Source organism: Myotis nattereri (genome assembly GCF_964212035.1).
Source record: "Myotis nattereri genome assembly, chromosome: 1".
In the NCBI taxonomy this organism is placed as follows: domain Eukaryota; kingdom Metazoa; phylum Chordata; class Mammalia; order Chiroptera; family Vespertilionidae; genus Myotis; species Myotis nattereri.
The window spans coordinates 65623698-65648210 of record NC_138075.1 but is presented as its reverse complement, the minus strand read 5'-3'; the positions used below and the strand labels follow the sequence as shown (position 1 = coordinate 65648210).

Below are 24513 nucleotides of genomic sequence, written 5' to 3'. Positions count from 1 at the left end.
TAAATTTTATTTTTTAATATTTTAATTTCCCTATACTAATAAAAGACAAAAAGGGTAATTAACCATACCTCCACTACGCTTCCCATTGGCTAATCAGCGAGATATGCAAATTAACTGCCAACAAAGATGGCGGCCGGCAGCCACGCAGCTTAAGGGCTTGCTTGCTCCAGTGATGGAGGAAGCCAAGCTTCCCCGCCTGATGCGGCCTGCTCTAAGCTCCAAAAGCAGCAGCTCCAAAAGCAACAAAGTTTCAATTATAGAAGCCAAACAAACCCCAGATACCTGCTTTCAGCCAGCCGCAGCCTCAGAGCTGGGAGTGCCAGTGAAGGCAACAGAGTTTCAGTTATAGAAGGTAAATAAATCCCAGAATAAAAAAAAGAAATAAAGGAGAGGCTGGGAGCTTCAGTCCCAGGCCAGCCTGAAAACGGCCCTCAGCCCCTCACCCAGACTGGCCAGGCACCCCAGTGGAGACCCCCACCCTAAAGGGGGCGTGGCCAGCCTGAAAACAGCCATCAGCCCCTCATCCAGGCTGGCCAGGCACCCCAGTGGGGACCCCCACCCTGAAGGGGGTGTGATCAGCTGCAAACAGCCATCAGCCCCTCACTCAGGCTGGCCAGGCACCCAAGTGGGACCCCCCACATTGATCCAGGAGACCCTTCAGGGCAAACCAGCTGGCCCCCACCCGTGCACCAGGTCTCTATCCTATATAGTAAAAGGGTAATATGCAAACTGACCCTAACAGCAGAAAAACTGGGAATGACTGGTTACTATGACACACACTGACCACCAGGGGGCAGACGCTCAATGCAGGAGCTGCCCTCTGGTGGTCAGTGAGCTCCCACATGGGGGAGCTCTGCTCAGCCAAAAGCCAGGCTGATGGCTGCCAGTACAGCAGTGGTGGTGGGAGCCTCTCCTGCCTCCTCAGCAGTGCTAAGGATGTCTGACTGCAGCTTAGGTCTGCTCCATGCTGGCAAGTGGACATCCCCTGAGGGCTGCCGGGCTGCCAGAGGGATGTCTGATTGCCAGCTTAGGCCTAATCCCCTGGGGAGCAGGCCTAAGCCAGCAGGTGGTCATCCCCCGATGGGTCCCAGACTGCGAGAGGGCACAGGCCGGGCTGAGGGCCCCCCACAAGTGCACAAATTTTTGTGCACCGGGCCTCTAGTTTATTTATAACTGACAGTAAGTTTTCAACCAATTTTTTTTTAAAGCAGGCTTTCTTTTATTTTTAAAAAATATTTTTTTTCATTGATTACAGAAAGGAAGGGAGAGAGAGAGAGAGATAGAAACATCAATGATGAGAGAAAATCAATTGATTCTGCACGCCACACACTGGGGATCGAGCCTGCAACCTGGGTATGTGCCCGGACCAGGAATTGAACCATGACCTCCTGGTTCATAGGTCCACACTCAGCCACTAAGCCACACTGGCCAGGCTTAACCAAAATTTTTGAAGGCTATGGAACAATAGTAATATTTTCCATTGGTTATTAAAATTGCTTGCCACATTTGTAGTAATTCACTCCTGTAGAAAGTGAAGGACTGCCTCTGTTTGGTTTCAGTTTTCCACATCTTTGCCAACATGTTATTGTTTCTCTTTTCAATAATCGCCATTCTAGTAGGTAGGTATGAAATGGTATTTCATTGTGGTTTTGATTTGCATTATTCTAATGACTAATAATGTTGAACATCTTCTTATGTAGTTATTATCAATTTGTATATCTTTTCTGGAGAAAAAGCTATGCAAATCTTTTGCCCATTTTAAAATTGGGTTTAATGTCTTTATTTTCCATCTGGATCTATTTGTTGCTCACCTGATATTTTCCTAAATAGGTGAGTTAACCCATTTAATTTGATAAATTGGTCTAAATTTATAGTTTTACTATGTAGTCCATTTTCTTGGCTTTTCCCTCTTTTGGTATTGTATTGAAGTTCTAGTTGAAACTTTATATTACTAATATCTTTATGTAATGCTCTTAATATTGTCTTTAAAAACTTTTGCTTTCCTGATATATGACTGGGAATAGAACTGGTGTCCACTGGTTCATGGGTTGACGCCCAACCACTGAGCCACACTGCTGGGCTGTATAGTGCTGCTTTAGATAGTTGTCTGCCCACAGGGTGTGCTACCCCAAGGGATGTATAGATTCACTTTTAAGATATTTAAATATAAATATTCTATTTTTCAATTGATTTTTTAAAATCTCAATTTTAAGAGAATGTACTTAATGCATTAATGCAGTATTGCATGAATATAGAAATACATAATTCATGTTTAAAACTAATTTACTGATAAAGTGTATGGTTTCAAAGTTTGGAGACCATTACACTAAATACCTATTTTTTAAAAATATTTTTATTGATTTCAGAGAGGAAGGGAAAGGGAGATAGAAACATCAATGATGAGAGTCATTGATTGGCCGCCCCCTGCACACCCCCTTCTGGAGATCAAGCTTGCAACCTGGCATGTGTCCTTGATTGGAATCAAACCTGGGATCCTTCAGTCTGCAGGTCAACGCTCTATCCACTGAGCCAAACTGGCTAGGGCAATATCTATGTCTTTTAAAGAATTTGTTTGGGCCCTGGCTGGGTGGTTTAGTTGGTTGTAGCATCGTCCCGTGCACCAAAAGGTTGCAGGTTCAATTCTCAGTCAGGGCACATATCTAGGTTACAGGCCTGAGCCCTGGTTGGGGTGCATATGGGAGGCAACTGATAGATGTTTCTCTCTCACACTGGTGTTACTTTCTCTAACTTTCTCTCTAAAACAGCCGTGGGCAAACTACGGCCTGCGGGCTGAATCCGGCCCGTTTGAAATGAATAAAACTAAAAACTAAAAAAAAAGACCGTACCCTTTTATGTAATGATGTTTACTTTGAATTTATATTAGTTCACACAAACACTCCATCCATGCTTTTGTTCCGGCCCTCCGGTCCAGTTTAAGAACCCATTGTGGCCCTGAGTCAAAAAGTTTGCCCACCCCTGCTCTAAAATCAATAAAAAACATATCCTCAGATGAGGATTAAAAATAAATTTTGTCTGGGCTGACAAGGATAACTTTTAACTAGAGCTCATTTCTAGGTACAGATTTTTATACTTCAAACCCTATCCCCAAACATAAGAAGTCCCTTTTTTCCTTTTAAATATACACATATAAGATATTTTATTTCAAAAAGCACGAGAACATTATACAAGTTTTAAATTTACATTTTGCAATAAAAGATATCAATATAAGCATTATTTGTATAAGTTCATGGATGGAATTTCAAACAGTGGTATAAACATGTTGCAGTCACTAAATATAGATCATCATCACAGTGAACCAAATGCATAGTTGTTATGAAATAACAAATGACCACTAAAGGATGAACTCACAGCCCATACACCAACATAATAAATTAATTATACAGATACATGTTTTCCTTTACCGTATCATAAAAATTCCTGCTGACCCCTCACACCAAACATTAAAAAAACACAGGTTTGGAGTTATCTTGTTGAACTAGTTCCTCCACATTCTACACTAATAAAAATAAAGTGACTTTTTGCTCATTTTTAAAGTAAATTTCATAAGCAGGATTAAATTGTTTGCAATGATGAAGGCAAACCACTAAGGTATTTGAATATAATTAGAGATCCATTGGGCTGGCGGCAGCACTGACATATATTCATCTACAGTGCAGAGATGTGAATCTATTTCAACAGGTGGAACTCAATATGAAATAGGTTCTTTGGCAATACAGGTCTGACTGGCTAATGTGGGATAGTCTTTCTGGCCGCTTGAGAGCTTAACCCCAGAATTTGCGAAGCGAATATAAAAAGACTAGAAATTTAAAGTCAGTTTATCTTTGCTAAACTGGAGCCGGTCTATTAGGGCAGAAGTCAGCACCTTCTGTTGACTATCCTGGCTCAGACTTCCCAGTCAGCCAATCCATCCAACAAAGTCACATAAGAAATAAAGGGAAATGTTCTAATCACTTAATCACACTGGCAAATTTGACAAACTGAATACTGAATTTTCTGATCCTCACCTATCAACTATTACAAATTGTTCAGTGAAGTTTAATCAATTTCCTGATACCTTCTCAATAATTATTCAAGTAGATCATGATTCTGATGCCTGTTCATGTCAATTACTTACTGCAAAATCCACCTTTACTTTACATAGAAATAACAAAAAAAATCTGACCCCAAATGTGCATCATCAATCACTTCACAAATTTTTATTTGCTTGCCTTTGCTGAGCACAAAGAAAGTAGGAAAACATTTACACACATATATGACACTAATCACTAAAGGAAAAATAAGATGATCTTTGAATGCATCTTTCAAACTCCTAACATTATTCCACATACAACAGAAGCTAAAATGGAAGATTTCAACTTATCTTCTGTCTGCTGTTTACATCACAAGTTCTTGATAAAAGTTAAAAGTTTGCACAGATTTTGGAGAGCTTGATTATTTATAAACAAGATGGCTCAACCACAGCATGTTATAACAGGACACAGACTATTGATCACATGGCTTTTTTGGTTGTTTGTACTAGTCATAAAAATCAGTTTATGAAAAGGTTACACACAGATAACAAATGAAGGATTAGTCTTTTATAAAGACATAGGAGGTTGCAGAATTGGCTTCAATTTGATTGTCCTAACTTACAGCTGTCATGCTCTGTTCACTGAGGGAATTTTCCTTTCTTCATTCTATAGATAGTTTACATCAGAACTGCATCAGATTTCTAAGAGTCAAATAGGATGGTACCACATCACGAGATAAGTGAACTCATTTTAGAAACTTGCCTTTGGAAAATGGAAAGTATAATTTCAAAACTCAATGAAGTTATTTGTGGTCAGAGGTGAGGATTATAGATAGACTGTCCCATCAGGAATGAATAATAAATGCACTATCCTAATACTGGCAGAAATTTGCCTTAGAAGTGGCAACTCAGTCCATATAGAGATTTCATTTAATTTCTAACTGAAACAGTAAGTAGCACGCTAGGGTATTTCCTTAAAAGAGAAATGACTAAAAATTTACTTTTTTGGGAAAACTTTCTCAATTACAGAATTTTCCAATTGAAGCATACTGAATGGTTTCTGCAATTCCTCTTTAGCTGCAAGAAGAAAATCACAGATTATTAGAATCTTGTCAGTGATCCAATGCTAGCCTAACTAGCATTAAATCGGGGGTGAGGGTGGGGACCACCAATAACAAAATTGCAGAGTTAACTAACATACAATAATGTCCAAAACTGCTTGATGTGACTTCATTGATCAGGGAGATGAAATGAAATGGGATTAGAAAGGGAAGTAAGTTTTCTGGATATATTAGCAGAATCAGACACTTGGGGTGAAGGAGCATTTCTTTAGTGTTCTAGAACATAGAACAGATTAGTTTATGCTCTTCTTTTCCTTCAAGCATATGTTCACTAATTGAAAGCAATACTCCATTAAGGAATATTTTATTGATTTATATGAATCTGGGCACAACTGGACAAGGAGCAAAAGACCCTCCAACACTTCTACAGCCCTCCAAAAGGTCTCCATAATTTTGAATCAGTCTTCATTATAGTCTTCATTCGTGATTGTCCCGAGGCAGAGCTGGAGCTCATAATAACTGCCAGTTGAATCCAAATAACATCTGATTCGTTTCCTGGCTCCTAGCAATCTCTTCTATTATGCAGTGTTGTTGCCACACCAAATGGAGCTTCCGATATCTCTCATGACACAAATGAAGGGGGTTGCCTCTCCTTCAGAGAAAAACAACAACAACATGTAAGTTTGATCAAATAATTGTCACTTTGTTGCCTAAATTAGCCTGAACTCTTGAGTTTTCTTTGAGCTGGGAGGAATCACCAGGACAGGGTTTTAAAAGGGATATTTTCCCTTCACCATTGATCACTAAGAACCTAATAGGTTATTTAGCTATTGAAGCAGAAATTTACTCCTTGGTTATTCAGAAAATAGGTATTCCATGAGCATTATGGGACCTCATTTAAATGGCCAACAAGGAGCTCTAATGGCTTTTTAGGTTCATCAGCTTTGATTTCTGATCTTTGCATAATAAAGGTTAGATTTGAGATGTAACACTAATCCCTCAAATTATATTCTGCTCCTCAGAAATATTTGGTTATAGCTGTCCTTGTGACACAAAAAATTTGCTGGTGATTAGCACATATTTAAATCAATTTACTCCACAACAATTCTAAGGCTGCACAGTTTGTAACATTATTTAACAACTAATCCAAAATGACTTAAGTTTGGCTGTTGCCAATAATGGAGAATTGTGAGATTCTCATTCCTGAGGCACTCGAGTATCTCAGCTAGTTGGGTATTTCTAAACTGCCTAATTAATTTTAAAATTCTGCTTCTTTGCACCTTTTTGGAACACATCAGATCTCTTATCCTCAGTCAATAACAACTTTCACAACTCAGATTTTTTTTTAATCTTCACTTGAGGGTTCTTTTTTTAAATTCTTTATTGATTAAGGTATTATGTATGTGTCCTCATTCCCCCATTAGTCCCCCTCCCCCATACCCTCAACCCCTGTTGTCTGTGTCCACTGGTTAGGGGTAAGCGGGAGAGATCAAGGGTATTTTTCCATTGATTTTTAGGGAGAGTGAAAAGAGAAGGAAAGAGAGAGAGAGAAACATTGATGTGAGAGAAACACATCGATTGGTTGCCTCCTGCACAAGCCCTGACCAGGGCCCGGTTTGGGGAGGAGCCTGCAACCAAGCACGTGCCCTTGACCGAACTGAACCTGGGACCCTTTGGTCGGCAGGCCGATGTTCTATCTACTGAGCCAAACTGGCTCGGGCTTTTCTCAGATTTTTTAAATCCCAAAGAGTATCTCTACAGGTCAAATGCTGTCACAAAAAAAACAAATCTCTATATGATAAAAGAGGTTCCAAACCCCTGTTAATTCCAAGTAATATATATATATATTTAAAAAATATTTTTATTGATTTTTTTACAGAGAGGAAGGGAGAGGTATAAAGAGTTAGAAACATCAATGCGCCAGAAACATTGATCAGCTGCCTCCTGCACACCCCCTACTGAGGATGTGCCTGCAACCAAGGTACATGCCCTTGACCGGAATCGAACCTGGGACCATTTGGTCCGAAGGCCGACGCTCTATCCACTGAGCCAAACCAGTTAGGGCCCAAGTAATATTTTTTAAAAAACCCACAATTTCAATTAAACAAAGAGACAATTTACTGTATGGAGATCTAATCTTTATCTGTGTGTACTTTTGTAACTATTGTGCCTTATTTCCTCTTTCTCATACATCATGAACAGTCTCCAGTACCTAATACCGGGAACAATATAGAAAAATTCAGCTTCTAAGTATTTTGCTTTGCTAAAGCAAAGAAGGCTGATGTAGCTGACTAATAGTTTCAAGTATTGCAATGGAAACAATGAATATCCATTTTAGTCTGAAGTCCCTCACTGAACATTCCAGATTTCTTTCTTTTATATATTAGTGTCAATTAAATCTAATTAATGATGAAGAATGGTTGATTAAAAAAAAACAGAGCATGCAAACCAGGACAGTTGGTATCTTAAAAATGTTGGAGAAGTATTACTCTTAATGTGACTAAAATTAAATAAAAAAACCTCTTACTTCAGGCCAGGATCTGTTTCACCATATTCATCCAAGTAAGGAGCCGGATAGGCACAGCCTCTGGCTTTACCTTCAACTAAGACCACTCTGCATTCTCTGATTCTGAAGGACAACCAACCAACAGGAAGGAATATTAAGTGCATGTGTGCAAATGATAGGCACTGTATCAAAGCTAATCTAAAGAAAAGACAGCCAATATCTGTTAGGAATTCAGTATGAAGAAAATTATACATAAACAGGTAAACTGTGTTTTGTCTAAATAAAGAGAATAAACATTACTCTATTTGTTAAAGCTATGAGAAAGCATCACTGGATTTAGAGACATGGAATCAGTAATACTGACTATCTACACTGAAGAGGGAAAGGAGACTATCCTACCCGAGGCATAGGTAACCTAGGAAGTGGTGACTGGAATAGTTTCTGTTATGTTTCCTGACCTATGAACTGGGGGGGAGAGCGCTAAACAGAAGAACAGCACCACATCTCCCGGTCTGATAACCGCGGGCCAGAAAGGTCAACCGGGTAAGTGTCAAGCCTTTCCTGGTTTGAACCAACCTCCAGCAAGGGCCACTTTGAAGTATTTGGGACTCTCACAGCAGAGAAATGGAGACACGAAAAATAAGGCTTGTGTACACAGGTGATAAGTACTATAGAGAGAAATTATAAAATAAACTAGGTAGTGGTTTTACTCGCTGCAGGTTCCCTGGAAGAAGAAAACAGGTGTTGGGGTTTGGCTTCCATACAGTCATCCCCTCATCTAACTGATGCCTACAGTGATTACATATGCCATAGATAGGGAGATACTAGTGCTTATATACACAAACACTATATTACACGGGGAAATGGAAAGAAAAAGGACAAGCATCCTTCTCAATTTTATCTCACAAGACCAACTTGTTCTCTCCTTTCATAAATGAGTGACTATTGTACTACTCTCAGTTTTTTGCAGAGAGAACCAGGGAAAACACGGCTGGTTGATAGAGGAAATGAAAATATTCAAAGGACAACCTAAAGTAACAATTTACATATACTTTAAAAATCTAAGTTTTAGGATTCTAAGCTCTTTCACTATATCTTAGTATTACACAATTCCAGAGTAATCAATACAAAGTCTGTTATATTTAAGATTTTCCACAAATAATCAAAATCTGAACAACATTCTACTGAAAAAAAAAAATTATCTTTATTGTTGAAAGTATTACAGATGTCCCTCCCTTTTCCCCACTGACCCCTCCCCCCCGACTCCACACCCCCCATAGGACAGAATCCTACTTAAATTTTTTATTTTTTACTACTTATTTTGTAACTAGAAGCCCAGTGCACGACATTTGTACACAGTGTGTGTGTGTGTGTGTGTGTGTGTGTGTGTGTATGTGAGAGAGTCCCTCAGCCCGGCCTGCGCCCTCTCGCGGCAGACATCCTGAGGGGTTTTTAGCACTGCTGCAGAGGTGGGAGAGGCTCCTGCCACTGTCGCTTCACTTGCCAGCCGTGAGCCTGGCTTCTGGCTGAGTGGTGCTTCCCCTGTGGGAGTGCACCGACCATCAGGGGGCAGCTCCTGCGTTAAGCGCCTGCTCCCTGGTGTGCGCCACAGCGACTGGTTATTCCACCAGTCAGTTGATTTGCATATTAGGGTTTTATTATATAGGATAGCTTCTCGAATGCAATCTCAGGTGAATAACTGGTCTCTACTCTAACTTGTGATATAATTTCCTATCAACACACTGATGTCATAATGGCCTCCAGATTGAATCCAAATTCCCTAAATTCATTATGAAGCTTTCAGAACACACATACTCACTTCAGGAAAATGCAGACTCCAGCTCCACAGTGAAGTGCATGAAAAATGCAAGCTCCAACCTCTTCCCCATTTACCGTTTCTTGGCAGCAAATGTTCTGAGAACACAGTATGGTCCCACAGAAAAGACAAAGGACAGGGTTCTTTTTCTCATCATCTGCAGACCGTGGGCACCTCAAAAGGGAAGAAAACATTCAGTATGGCAGAAGAACAAAAAAAGCATGATATATCTAGTTAGCATGAAACATGTTCCCATCACTGGCTGCTTTGCAGCAAAGATAGCTCTTAAAAGACAAGGGAACATTTAATTGCATGATTCCTCTTTAATATTTTCCCCTAAGAAGACTTAACAACAACAAAAATCTTCTGATTAATCCATAGTAAGAAAATTTATTATTAAATATAGTATCCTGATAATTCTTATAAAGTTTGACAATTAAATATGTTTTGAGATTGAGATTTATTATAGAATCCAGTCTTCATCTGACATGGCCAATTTATAGTCAACTGCTTCCTCTTGATTCATGTTTAGTCAAGCTTGTGTCCTATGTTGGAGGAATAAGACAATATTTTTAAATCATAATTTGCAGTAAGGGTTCAAACACATTTCTCCCCATTTCTTTGAGGTATTAAGATCTTTAGGATTGAAATGAGAGACTGCAGTCTTTGAGTTGATGGCCCCTTCCACCTGGAAACAAAGAAAGTCTTAGGAATAAAAAAGTGGCCCTGATTGGTTTGGCTCAGTGGACAGAGTGTCGGCCTGCAGACTGAAGGGTTCCAGGTTCGATTCCAGTCAAGGGCATGTACCTTGGTTGCAGGCACAACCCCAGTAGGGGGTGTGCAGGAGGCAGCTGATTGATGTTTCTCTCTCATCGATGTTTCTGACTCTCTATCCCTCTCCCTTCCTCTCTGTAAAAAATCAATAAAATATATTTTTTTAAAAAAAGTGATAGAGTTGACTTACTTGAACCTAATAGTACTTTGAGATCCGATCATTTTATATAGTGGCATGGTATAGCCTTGCTATAATGCCCCCAAAGGGAGCATCACTTTTTGAATTAAAAGTGATAATGGTTTTCTTTTAAAAAGGAATTTCCCATGCTCCTATCTCTGCTGTATACTGAACATAATAGAAACATCAAAAATTCCCTAATTTGGGCAGTAAAAAGTAAATGAAACCACAGTAGAGATCCAGCAAGGCTCTACTGTCTAATAGGAGCAAAGGGACTCTGCGCATAGGTCTTCCATTCCTGTCTCCTGTAGATGACAGAGCCGTTTCCACTTCCAGGGGGTTGCTCCAGAGTGTAATCATGGCCCTTTTTTGATAAAGCCAACATCTTCTTTCACTTTTCGCACAGGACGGCTGATTCTGAGTCACTAGCTAGTTTATGGAGAAAAACAGCTGAAGTGTGATAACTGAGCGGCCACATTACACTAAGGCTGGCTCAGCCTTAATGTAAACTGGTGGTGACAATAAAACTGGAAGAAATCATAAGATTTACTTTCATTTTTACTTGAAACCAGTAAGTAGGAATATCATCCAGGAGGATCTTCATTGTGATTAATGACTAACACTCTTTTCAGATCCTCCTAAGAGCCAACAGCATGATAGATACCTTTTAGTGCCTGGGAGAAAATACCTATTCACTGGGCTTTGGGATAGCAATCCAGCCCTAAGATTATGAAAGTCAATGAACTTAAACTGGATGTAATCTTTGAAATCATCTAGCTAATTTTTTGAGGGCTGAGAGATAAAGTGAATCAACCACTTCTTTAGTTGGCTGACCTTAATCTTCATGAGACAAGCATCAAGGAGCCAACACCAACAGCAATTCTATCTGGGAGCAGAGCCTGGACTATAAACTGCCTGAGCCCTGGCTGGGCCCTTTAAACCTCCTGGCTTCCTGGCTCAAAGCATTCCTTAGTCATTTTTGTAGGGCAGATTCTTAAAGTGGGCCAAAGAAAGGCTCTTTAAGCTCTCAAAATGTTCCTAAACAGCAATCCCTTACTTTGTTCCTTCAAATGATAGCAAGTTATTTAACACATGATTAAGGACTACTAATTGTCACCTTGTACAGTAACTGGTATCCTTAAAACAAAATTAGAGTTAGTCGTGTTTAGTGGGAGTTGTAATTAATTTAAATTTACTAAGAAGTTTGGCTGCAGGACAATGCTTGGTAACATTACAAAACTCCTAAACGAATTTTGGAATTCGGCAATTTGGGAAAAAGGTGCTTTCTTACTAGTATATCATTCACAAAGTGTTGAATGGGCTTTGACATTCAGGCTGCCGAGATTTTTGCCTTTCAATTACAAGTCACTGTTAGTTTCATGTCATCATTATCAATCTGGTTTGCTATAGGTGGTAGTGTGATGCCAATTGAATGCCAAGGATACATAACTGCATCAATAGGAATTTTGGCTTATTATTTTCAAGACATGATGTGCTGTGATTAAAATATGAAATATTCACATACCAATGGCTAAAGCAGATATGAATATAATTTCTCCACTCAGTGACACTGGTGGTGTACTACTTATGAATTTATGCTATTCAAGTAGTTTACATCAGATTATGGCAAGGTAAGTGTAAAACAAAAATTACTGTTAACTTTAGAGGATGTTATTTTATCATAGAGAATCATGTGTTTAAGCTCATATTGTTCTCTTACAAAAGTAACTAACACGTAATTCACCCATGGTATTAGTAATGAGTAGAATATAATTTGTGTATTTTGCTTCTCACCAGTCCTAATCATACAGTGCTTTTTAAAATTTTATTTTAAAGTGATAAGTGAAAAGGAAGATAAAGAAAATTTTGAGAAACACTGCTTTGAGTAGTGTTTAATCTGACTGAGTTAGAGGGGCATGGTACCAAAAAAGGTTAAGGGGGTATATTCCCTCTTTCCCTTATCCAGGCTTGAACTTGAGTTACAATGCTATTATTTGTTTTATTGTTATAATGGGATTCTATAAAGATTTTGTTTGGGGGAGAAAAGGGTTCTTCAGTGTTTTTTTCAGTGAATCAATGTGGTCACCACACTGTAATGCATGTAAAACTGTTTAAAGATAGATGAATAAACAATGATTCTTACAATGGGGGAGGGGGGATGGAGGGAGAGAGCGGGAAAGAGGGGGAGAGAGAGAGAGAGAGAGAGAGAGAGAGAGAGAGAGAGAGAGAGAGAGAGAGAGAGGAGAGAGAGAGAGAGTTAGTTCTTGTAGCTTTAAAAAAAATTGAGGAGGGATGTCATAGCAGATGGGGGAATAGGGCGCTCCAGGTATCAGTTACTGATCTGGCAAGAATTGACTGAAGCAACTACTCTGGAACTCTGGAGTGTAGATGGACACTCGCAGTGTCCAGAGGAGTACTTGACAAAGAAAGAGACTAGCAAATTTCAGCAAATTGTAGCGTTTTGTGTCGTGACTAGCATCCCCAGGCCTATAGCAGGTAGCTATGGGGGTGGCTGCCCGCAATCCTGGTGGGGCTACTGGATGGGCAATAGGAAACTAATCCTCAAAAATCAGGGTCGTATGTTCTGCACAGCAATTCATTGCCGGGCTGGACACAAATTGATCGTTGTTTCAACCACCAAAGGCTGAAGTAACTTCTTTGGCAATGATGGTGAAGGGAATTAGACAGAATATTCTTTTTTTCTTCTTCTCTTTTCTGTTCTTATTGGATACAGGAATTTAAGGAAATCTTTGTCAATTCACTGGCTTACCATAGAAATAATGATACAAAGCCTTCAGTAAACACACAACAAGGAATAAAGTCTTCGCAAATAGTGTAGAAAAGTCACTACTAGTGACAATGGCAGCCTTTATCAAGTGACAAGGGCAATTCCTGGGGCAGTGGGGTGGGGCAGATAATCTGATTTCCAGAGTTACTAGATCATAATATTCAAAATGTCCACTTTTCAACAAAAGTTACAAAGCTTAGAAAGAAATAAAAATCGATGGCCCAGTCACAGGAAAAAAAGAAACTGATAGAAATCATTCCTGAGGAAGCCCAGACATGAGGTTAAAAAACAAAGACTTTAAATTAGCTCTCTTAAATGTGTTAAAAGAGCTGACGAAAAACAATGACAAAGAACTAAAGGAAATTAGGAAAATATATGAAAAAGTAGAAAATATTAGTAAAAAGAAATTATAAAAAGGTATGTGCCCCTGTCTGGAATCAAACCCAGGACCCTTCAGTCCGCAGGCTGACACAATCCACTGAGCCAAACCGGCTAGGGCAGAATCAGTAAGTTTTAAGGCAGGGCAATTGAAATTACTGAGACAGAGGAGCAGAAAGAAATAAAAATTAAAGAAGTGAAGAAAAAAAAGGAACAGAGCCCTAGGGGATTTATGAGACACCATCAATCATACCTACATACATATACATTATGGGAGTCCTAGAGACACACACACACACAAAATATTAAAACTAAGCTGGTATCAATTCAAACTAAATTTAGGACATTAATTGTAATCCCTATGAATACCCAGCAAAGTTGCGGGGTGTAAGATCAACACATAATATTAGTTGTGTTTTAATATACCAGCAATGAACAATACAAACAGGAAATTAAGAAAACAATTTCATTTATAATAACATCCAAAAGAATAAAATACCTAGAAATAAATTTAACCAAAAATGGAAAGACTTCACAGTGAAAGCTATAAACATAGCAAAAAGAAATTAAAGGAGACCTAAATACAGGAAGGCATCCATGTTCATGATATGGAGACTACAGAAATGGAAGAGCCAACCTTCAAGTTCATGTGTTACTGCAAGGGATCCCAAATAATTAAAATGAAAAGGAAAAAGCTGGAAGGCTCAAATATTACAATTTCAAAACTTACTACAAAGCTACAGTAATTAAAATGTGTGGTACTAGCATAAGAATAAGACATATAGACCACTGGAACAGAACTGAGAGTTCAGAAATAAACCCAAACATTTATGATCAATTGATTTTCAATGTGGCTGCCAAAACTATTCAATGGTGGAAAATAGTATCTTGAAAAACAGTGGTGGTGCCAACTGGACCCAGTTGAAAAGAAGAATGAAGCCCTAACCAGTCTGGCTCAGTGGACAGAACGTCGGCCTGTGGACTGAAGGGTCCCGGGTTCAATTCCAGTCAAGGGCACATGCCCAGGTTGTGGGCTCGATCCCCAGTGGGGAATGTGCAGGAGGCAGCCCATCAATGATTCTCTCATCACTGATGTTTCTCTCTCTCTCTCCCTCTCCCTTATCCTCTGAAATAAATAAAAATATATATAAAAAAGAAAGAAAAGAAGAATGAAGTTGGACCTCCTACCTTATTTCAAAAATTAACTCAAAATGGATACACATCCTACCCTAGCTGGGTTTCTCAGTGGTTAGAACACCAGCCTGCAGTGCAAAGTATCTCGGGTTTGATTCACAATCAACGGCACAGTACCTTAGCTGCAGGTTCCCCAGCCCTGGTGGGGGTGCAAGCAGGAGGCAACCAATCGATGCATCTCTCTCACATCGATGTCTCTCCCCCTCGCCCTCTAAAAATCAATGGAAAAATACCCTTGGATGAGGATTAAAACAAACAAAAAAACCCCTAAATCTAAGCGCTAAAATGATAAACCTATTAGAAAAAAACATAGGAATAAATCTTTATGACCTCAGATTTGGCAATGGATTCTTTAGCACTGACATGAAAAGCCCAAGCAAAAAAGGAAAAAACAGAGAGAAAATGGACTTTTATGAATCAAAGGACATTATGAAAACACAACCTATAGAATGGGATAAGTTATTTGCAAATTAAGAATATGATTAGTCCAGTTTAATGTCCAGAATATATAAAGAACTGTTAACAACTCAACAACAAAACAGTCCGATTATAAAATTGGGAAAGGACTTAAACATATACAAATGTCCAAGAGGCACATGAAAAGATGTCTGACATCACTGTCATTAAGGAAATGTATATCAAACCGCAATGAGCTACTATTTTACACCCACTAGAATGGCTTTAATTTAACAAAACAGAAAGTAGTGTTGGCGAGGATATGGAGAAATAGGAGCCATCGTATATTGCTAGTGGGAATGTAAAATGATACAGTGGAAAACAGTTTAGTGGTTCCTCAAAAAGTTAAACATAGAATTGTCATAATAACCCAGCAATTCCACACCTAAGTAAAATTACTGGAGGAAAATTAAAATACATGTACACACAGAAACTTGTAAATGAATGTTAGTAGTATAATTCATAGTAATCAAAAAGGGGACATGATTTTAAATGCCCATTAGTGGATGAATGGATAAAAAAATTTGAAATATACAATGAAATATTATTTCTCTAAAAAAACAAAAAAGTACTGATACATGCTACAACTTGGATGAAACTTGAATACACTATGCTAAGTGAGAGAGGTAAGACACAAAAGGTCATACAGAGTATGATTCCTTTTATATAATACTAGAGGCCCGGTGCACGAAATTTGTGCACTGGATGGTGGGGGAGGGGGTGTCCCTCAGCCCAGCCTACACCCTCTCCAATCTTGGACCCCTCAAGGGATATCTCCCTCCCCTGTGGGATCAGGCCTAAACGGGCAGTCGGACATCCCTCTCACAATCTAGGACTGCTGGCTCCCAACTGCTCGCTGCCTGCCTGCCAGGCTGATTGCCTCCTAACCACTCCCCTGGCTGATTGATTGACACCTAACTGCCCTCCCCTGCCGGCCCGGTCTCCCCAACTGCCCTCCACTGCCGGCCCAGTCGCTCCCAACTGCCCTCCCCTGCTGTCCTGATCGCCCAAAAACTGACCTCCCCTGCAGGCCATCTTGTGGTGGCCATCTCTGACCACATGGGGGTGGCCATCTTGTGTGTTGGAGTGATGGTCAATTTGCATACTGGTCATGACTAATCAGCATATCTGGTTGTGACTGTGAGGGCTTCGTGGCCAATTTGCACATTACCCTTTTATTAGTCATGACTAATTAGCATATCCAGTCATGACTGTGAGGGCTTCATGACCAATTTGCATATTACCCTTTTATTAGTATTATTAATATAGACTAGAGGCCCAGTGCACAAAATTTGTGCACAGGTAGGGTCCTTAGTGGCTGCTGGCTGCAGGCCAGGGCCTCCCTTCATTCCGAGCTGCCCTCTGGTGGTCAGCGCACATCACTGCAAGCAATTGAACTCCCGAGGGGACACTTTGCATATTAGGCTTTTATATATATTGACTAGAGGCCCAGTGCATGAAATTCATGCACTGGTAGGATCCCTAGTGGCTGCAGGCTGAGGCCTCTCTCCCTGCCCCCGGACCTCCTTCCCTTCCCCTGCCACCTGCCAGCCCCAGGACCTACCTCCCTTCCCCCAGCCGGCCTGTGAGGGGACAATTTGCACACTACATTTTTATTATATAGGATATCCAGAATAGGCAAATCCACAGAGATAGAAAGCAGATTATTGATTACCAGGGGATTAGAGAAGAGGGGGATGGGGAGTAATTATTTAGTGGATACAAGGTGTTTCTCTGGGGTGATGAGAAAGCTTTGAAACTAGAGAGGTGGTGGTTACACAATATTGTAAATATACTAAATGACACAGAATTATACACTTTATCACGATTAATTGCATGTTATGAGGTTTTCACTTAGAGGAACCAGTTAGTGACCCTGAAACGGCAGGAAACAAGAGTATCCCCAAGAAAAGAGAAAATTTTCTTCAAAGGAGGAGCCACTCAGCAGTGGACCTGAAGAAGTGGCTGGTAGCAAGACTAGCAACTCCATGAAAAAGAAAAAGCACCAATAGCTATGCCAGGAAGATTAGAATAGATAGTACCCTGGTGGGTTATAATCACCCACAGTGCCCCATCCCGATCTCCCAATAAAAACAAATTCCTAAGAGTTGAAAAAAAAAAGTTTGCTAGTGGTGGTGTATATATCAACTGCAAGCTTAAACAAATTTTAATTATATATTTCTCTCTCTCTCTCTCTCTCTTATTTTTTTATTGATTTCAGAGAGCAAGGTAGAGGGAGAGAGAGATAGAAACATCAATGATAAGAGAGAATCACTGATTGGCTGCTTTCTGTACACCTCGCGCCCCCCCCCCCCCCGCCCCCTAATGGAGACCGAGCCTGCAACTCGGGTATGTGCCCTTGACCAGAATTCCAGCATTGAACCTGGGACTCTTTAGTCTGCAGGCCAACACTCTATCCACTGAGCCAAACTGGCTAGAGAAAAATATATATTTCTTCTTACCTGAAATGAGAAGCTTGATTTAGAAGGCAGCTATAATCATCAGGAAGCTCTATCAAACTATTTCTTTTTCTAGGGTACCTAAAAATACAATTTAAAAGGCAATTTTATTAGGAAATAAGCCCAGATCAAAAATTGACCAATAAAAAAGAAAGTCTTAAAAATAACAAAAGGACCCATACTTGCAACCCACAGTTAATAGATTCCCACTGCTACTAGATTAAAGCCAAATTTCTCAGCCTAGAATTCCAAATCCTTCATCAGCTAGCTTCCTTTCCAAACTCAACTTCCTAAGACTAAATTGTTTCAGCTAGATTTCTATACTATCTAGGAAGGAAACATAAAACAGTGGTTAAGAACACAACCTTTGAAATCAGACAAACCTGGTTACAAATCCTAAATTCTCTGACACCTGATAAGTCACTGAACATAAGCTTATATTTCCTGGTCTGAAACTGAGGATGAATATATTATATTTTCTTAATCAAAGGCACACCATTGATTTAATAACACTTTTTTTTGGGGGGGGGGGGACCATAAAAGATTCATGTTGATTTAAGAAATGTTATACGGAGATCAAGAAACATCATGGAGCTGTTGAGGGCTCAATAAGACATTGAAATGAAATATAATATACTTAGTACTTGATGCATGTTTGCAAAAGTTATTATACATTATCACCATACTAGATACAACAAAAGCCTTGCTTGCTGCCTTGGGGAAGGTCATCTGAATAACATGGAATTCTCCTCTCAAACTTCAAGCAATCTAAATTCTCTAATTCCTTCTATGTTCAGCTAAAAATTATTTCCTCTAAGACTAAACTTGTGTCATTAAGAATCTTTTACTCTTTAAATTTCTATAGCATTAACAGTATATTCCATATACAGGAGTGGGCAAAAGTAGGTTAAATTACCAGCCATCATTACATAAAAAACAAATCATAAGTAAGGATACAATATAAAATAATAAGACAAAAAATATAAATAAATAATACAATAATCTATCCTATCTAATAAAGAGGGAATATGCTAATTGACCCTTACATCGTCACAAAGATGGCGGCACCCACAGCCAATAAGGAAGGAATATGCTAATTTACTGCCCCGCCCTCAAATATGGTGGTGCCCACAGCCAATAAGGCGGGAATATGCTAATTGACTGCCCGCCCTCAAAGCTGGTGGCGCCCACAGCCACAAGATGGCGGTGCCCAGTTCCCTCAGCCCCACCAGGGTGGCAAGGATGGGCCCACTCCAGGTGGGTCTGGCCTCTCTGCACGCCTGCCTCTGGAGTTCTCCCAGTCTTCTCAGCCCCCCAGCCACCCAGGGCTGGCCCAAGGTGCAGGCAAGCCTCAGGTGGCGGCTGTCCAGGGCCACCCGAGGCTCAGGTAACCAGGGCCGGCTGAGGCTTGTGCTGCCGGCAGTGGCAGCAGCAGAGGTGTGATGGGGTGTCACCTTCTCCTGATAGTTGGATTGCCTCCCGCCCCTGAGGGCTCCTGGACTGTGAGAGGGGGCAGGCCAGGCTGAGAGACACCCCCTCAGTGCATGAATTTTCATGCACTGAGCCTCTAGTCCTACATAAGAAAAGGGTAATATGCAAACTGACCCTAACAGCAGAAAGACTGGGAATGACTGGTCACTATGACAGACACTGACCACCAGGGGGCAGATGCTCAATGCAGCAGCTGTCCCCTGGTGGTCAGTGCGCTCCCACATGGGGGAGCTCTGCTCAGCCACAAGCCAGGCTGATGGCTGCCAGCACAGTGGTGGTGGTGGGAGCCTCTCCCGCCTCCTCAGCAGCGCTAAGGATGTCCAACTGCAGCTTATGCCTGCTCCCCGCTGGCAAGTGGACATCCCCCGAGGGCTGCCAGAGGGATGTCTGGCTGCCAGGTTGGGCCTGATCTCCCAGGGAGCGGGCCTAAGCCAGCAGGTGGACATCCTCCGAGGGGTCCCAGACTGCGAGAGGGCACAGGCCGAGCTGAGGAACCCCCGCCTCCCCGAGTGCACAAATTTTTGTGCACCAGGCCTCTAGTAATATAAATAAAAGCGTAATATGCTAATTAGACCGGACGTCCTTCCGGATGACCTTCCAGATGAAGCTGGGGCTGCGAGGGCTGAGGTGGCCACCGTGGCGGGTGGGGGCTGAGGCACCTGCTGCCGCGGTGGGAGCCAAGCCCCTTGCATGTATTTCATGTACTGGGCCTCTAGTCTATAATAAGAAAAGTATAATATGCTAATTAGACTGGACGACCTTCTGGACGAAGCCGGGGCTGTGAGGGAAGCCCGGGTCCCGGGTGCCAGAGGGAAGCAGGTACCAGCAGCTGGAGAAGGAAGGCCCACTATTGCACAAATTCGTGCATTGGGCCTCTAGTTAATAAACAATAATACAAGAATAAACTGTGTTTTATGTACTCACAACTATAAACATACTTTTGCCCACCCCTGTATTATATATATATATATATTTTTTTCTTTTTTTAAATATATTTTATTGATTTTTTACAGAGAGGAAGGGAGAGGGATAGAGAGTTAGAAACATCGATGACAGAGAAACATCCATCAGCCGCTTCCTGCACACCCCCTACTGGGGATGTGCCCGCAGCCAAGGTACATGCCCTTGACCAGAATCAAACCTGGGACTGTTCAGTCCGCAGGCCGATGCTCCATCCACTAAGCCAAACCGGCTAGGGCCCCTGTATTATATTTTATCCTACTTATGTCTTGAATTTATGTATATAATTCGATTATAAACTACACATTACAAAACTCTATGTGTTATGTCTTTTAACTCTCCCAGAGTATTTAGTATCATGCTGGGGAAGTAGCAGATGTCTAAAAGGTACACAATTAATTAGAACAAAGGAAAAATGGTATGAGATTAACTAGTCCTAAAATATGTATGTACTCATCTTCTAAACTTTTTTCTACTTTAAGATCTTTCTTTTCTTTTTTTTTTGTAGCTTCTTGACCCCTTCTGCCATTCATAGGACCCTTCTGTCCCCCCCCTTTTTTTTTTTAGTTTTATTGCTTAAAGTATTACAAAGGGTATTACATATGTCTCCTTTTTCCCCCCGCCCTTGACAATCCGATCTTTCTTTTCTTGGTGATGCGAATACTACTGCATCTGAGCACAGGAGCTGGATCTGTAATCTCTAAATCACTAAAGCTGGGTTAAAATAGGTTAAATTACCAGCCATCATACATAAAAAATAAATGGATAGCATGTGCACATTTACAAGGAAGGTGCAAGAGTTCAAAGGGTGAGAAAAGATGTAAAAAGAAAGTGGCAAAGGTACATTGTCTCACAGTGTTTGCTTTAGTCATAGAAAAATGGTACTGGTGTTAGTATTTAAGGCTGAGCAGGTGGGTTTCGACTCCTCTGCTTGCTTATTGATGCAATTCAATTTAAATAAAAATTAGACACTGTACATAATATAAGCCAGGCCCTGGAGGGGATACACAGAAGATAAGCGTGCAGTTTTGGCCCTTGTTGAGTTTACTGCTAGTGATATAGTGTACTGGCAGGTACACATGCACACACATGCCAACACACATTAGACGATATATTAGGATAGGCTTTTTGGAGGAGGGGATATTTGAATTAGTCCTTGAGGAAGAAGTGAATTTTGATGGAATCATAACTTGAGGAAGAGAGGAGGGCTAAAGAAGTTTTATTGGGCTGAAGCACTGTCCAGTTCTCCATCAGGAAGAACACTGGTGTTGAGACTATAACTCCACATCTTCCAGTACTTTGACAAAACCTCAGATGCATGGCCAGAAGGACCCATACTTGCAATCCATAACAGAAGGCCACACATCTGAGATTTCATATTGTTGGAATCAGCTTTCTATAAGTTTGGTGTGGCTGAACCAAGAAAGAAGGCATATGCAGATTTCCATAGAAATTCTGATGCCATGAAAGATTTTGAGGAGATGAGGAAGGCTGGTATCTTTCAGAGTACAAAGTGATGATCTTAGAATGTAAAAAAATTCTTCGGGTTGAATTCCATGGAAGTTTGTCACTGATCTGTGTCCCTGAACTCCGAAATATGAATATCTGAGCTAAGGAATAATTTCTCTTGATAACTAAACAATTAAGAAATACTAAAAAAGAAAAGTTTTGTTGGGTAATCTAAAACCATATAGGTAGGAAGGGAAAAGAGAGGAAACAGTTCTATTTATATCTTTATATATTGCTGTATTCTCAAAGGAAAAAAAGTAATTTATAGGAATACTGTCACAACCATCTGATGGCTCCAAGATGCCATTCCCTTCCTTTGCCTTTTTTTTGTTGTTAATCCTCACCGAGGATATTTTTCCATTGATTTTTTTGAGAGAGGGGAAGGGAAGGTGGGGGCGGGTGGGGGGGTGTTCAGGCAGACATTCACACAAATGAGAGAGACACATTGATTGGTTGCCTCCCACGCGTGCCCGACCTGGGGGTAATCGAACCATGTAACCCAGGTATGTGCCCTTGACTCGGAATCAAACGCAAGACCCTTTGATGTGCGGGCAGATGCGATACTCTATCAACTGAGCAACACCAGCCAGGGCACCTCTGCCTTTTAATGGACTTGCACTAGCTTAAGGAAGAGGAGCTGGTGGGCATCAAACTATCTGGGAAAATGACAGTCAGTCCAAGTGAAAAACAAATGTAGGAATAATCTGACTTCTGGCAAAGACCTAAAAGAAATGTAGGAAACCAGGTACTTAGTGAGAATGAAGACAGACTAGAAAGCTCAACAATCAACTAGTTTTGGAAACATAACTTGTAGATGGGGAGAAAAGGACTAAAAAACAAAACCAACCTGACTATGGTGCTTTTTTGCTTCAAGCAGTTCAGTAAGGCAGGATCTGCACACCACCTATATGAGGAGCAAAGAGAAAAAGCAAATAGGTCATCACAACTTTAGTACAATAGTCACCACTGAGTCATTCTTTCCAAATCTTTCTGTTCCTTCTTTCCAAATTCCTTCTTTTAGACTTTTTATTTTATATCTTGTCCCCTCTCTCCCCTACTTTTTCTATATCTCCGTATTTATTGTTCCCCTCTTTTTATTAATTTCTTTTTTAAAGGGTTTATCAATCAAGGTCCTACTAGGAAAACAAAAACCATTCTGAGTACTTTAGCAAGAGGGACTTTAATCCCAGGAATTGGTAATAGAAGATAATAGAAGGGCTGAAGAGCCAACCAGGAGACAAAACAAAAAACAAAAAACCAAGGCAACCCAAAGGTTAGCCAATAACAGGACGCTCCCACCCCTCCTAGGCTGGAAGAATAAAAGAAAATAATGTGTTACTGAAGCCCCGGGGCCAGGGTCACCAGTGGATTCTGGAACCACAGCAGCCTTGTCTGGTGGGAACTGGAGCAAGAGAAGAGCTACAGCCACTGCCAGAGATGCCCCACCAGGCAGAGAGAGGCAGTCTAAGGACTCAGGCTTTTCTCATACTCCTGGCTTAGAATATCTTGCCAGTGTCTCCCACTGGCTAAACGCAGGCAGAGCCAACTGACAAGGAAGGGAGGCTGGAAAAACCTGCAGGGGTCAGTCTCCTGCACTACAGAGCACAGGATGAGAAAGGGCTTTGAGGCAAGCAGGGTCAGGAATGGTACAAAGGGCAGCACTTTTCGTTCCAAAGTTTAAGTTTTTATCATTTGACTACCCTAGAATTAGCAAATTCAAAATGTATTAATTCCAAGAATATAAAAGTAAAATTAGTATAACCTACTGTGATTATTATAATCAACACAAAGCATGATACTGATTTTTTTTTTTACCCATTTTGATTCATTTTTAACACACTGAATACCTTGTGAAAAATGAGTAAACACAGAAAAGAACCTAACAAGAGATGAAAGCACAGAAAAAGATGACAAAAGACAGGCAGACATTCACACAAATCCTGACAGGGACATGGAAGGTCAAAAAACATTGATTAAAGAAAAAGGCAGACAGTTAAAGGTAATCATTACCTTTAACTCAACCCGTGGTTCGCAAACAATGAATATACATCCTGCATATCAGATATTTACATTACGATTCATAACAGTAGCAAAATTACAGTTATGAAGTAGCAATGAAAATAATTTTATGGTTGGGGGTCACCACAACATGAGGAACTGTATTAAAGGGTTGTGGCATAAGGAAGGTTGAGAACCACTGTAAGGAAGTCATGGAGGTAAGAGTAACACAGTGGAAAATGACTGAAAATGGTGGCAGCAAAGACAAAAGTAAGGAGATTGCACGTTAGGAGGGTAAAGAGCGATCAGGAAGACCAATAAGTAATGGGGTAGAAAAAAGCTTTTCTGAAAGCAAGACATACTTCTCCCAGGGAAATGTAACTGATACATTTTTTATCTACCAACTGTTTTGGATATAGCCCCCAAATGGGGTTCTTTTGATACTTAATTGAGACTTAATGGCTACTGGCAGCATGGTTTTTACTAACAGTCCTTCCCCCCGACGCCCCAGTTTAAAACTGCGATGATGAGACAGTAGCTCTGGAGAAGATAAGTACAGTGAATGGTACTTGGTGGAACAAGTAGAAATTCCAGCTGCCCATGGCTCTTAGTCTTACCCCAATTCCTTTAGTGGGTAAATTAGGAATCACCTATATTTTTGCCATCTTCAATCAATGCTAGTCAATTTAAAAGCTAGCAAGTAATTTTATCTTTCCTAAACTGTATCATAACTCAACAACGATATTTTGTCCCCATAGTACCTCTGGAGGAAGGGTTTTACAGTATGCCAATATTCCTGGAAAAGTAGGAACAAATTTGTGGGTAAAGATAGATAGGTACAGAGTGCACTGTACTCTCCTTCTGTAGAATCTGCAAGAGAATAAAAACACATTTAATAAGCACATTATTCTTTCC

At 40.5% G+C, this 24513-nt stretch overlaps 1 protein-coding gene across 1 annotated transcript in view; it reads right to left on the bottom strand.

Moving 5' to 3' along the window:
* Window positions 1-3136: 3136 nt before the first annotated feature.
* The window catches only part of UBR1 (ubiquitin protein ligase E3 component n-recognin 1), a 141803-nt gene continuing 120426 nt past the window's right edge, over window positions 3137-24513 (bottom strand). Inside the window, exons 43-48 of the mRNA XM_081112661.1 lie at window positions 24360-24468; window positions 22448-22504; window positions 17644-17721; window positions 9417-9587; window positions 7619-7720; window positions 3137-5743 (exon numbers count right to left, since the gene is read on the bottom strand). Of these exons, the coding sequence (XP_080968787.1) occupies window positions 5602-5743; window positions 7619-7720; window positions 9417-9587; window positions 17644-17721; window positions 22448-22504; window positions 24360-24468 (659 nt within the window). The 3' untranslated portion in view covers window positions 3137-5601. The remainder of the gene's footprint in view (window positions 5744-7618; window positions 7721-9416; window positions 9588-17643; window positions 17722-22447; window positions 22505-24359; window positions 24469-24513) is intronic.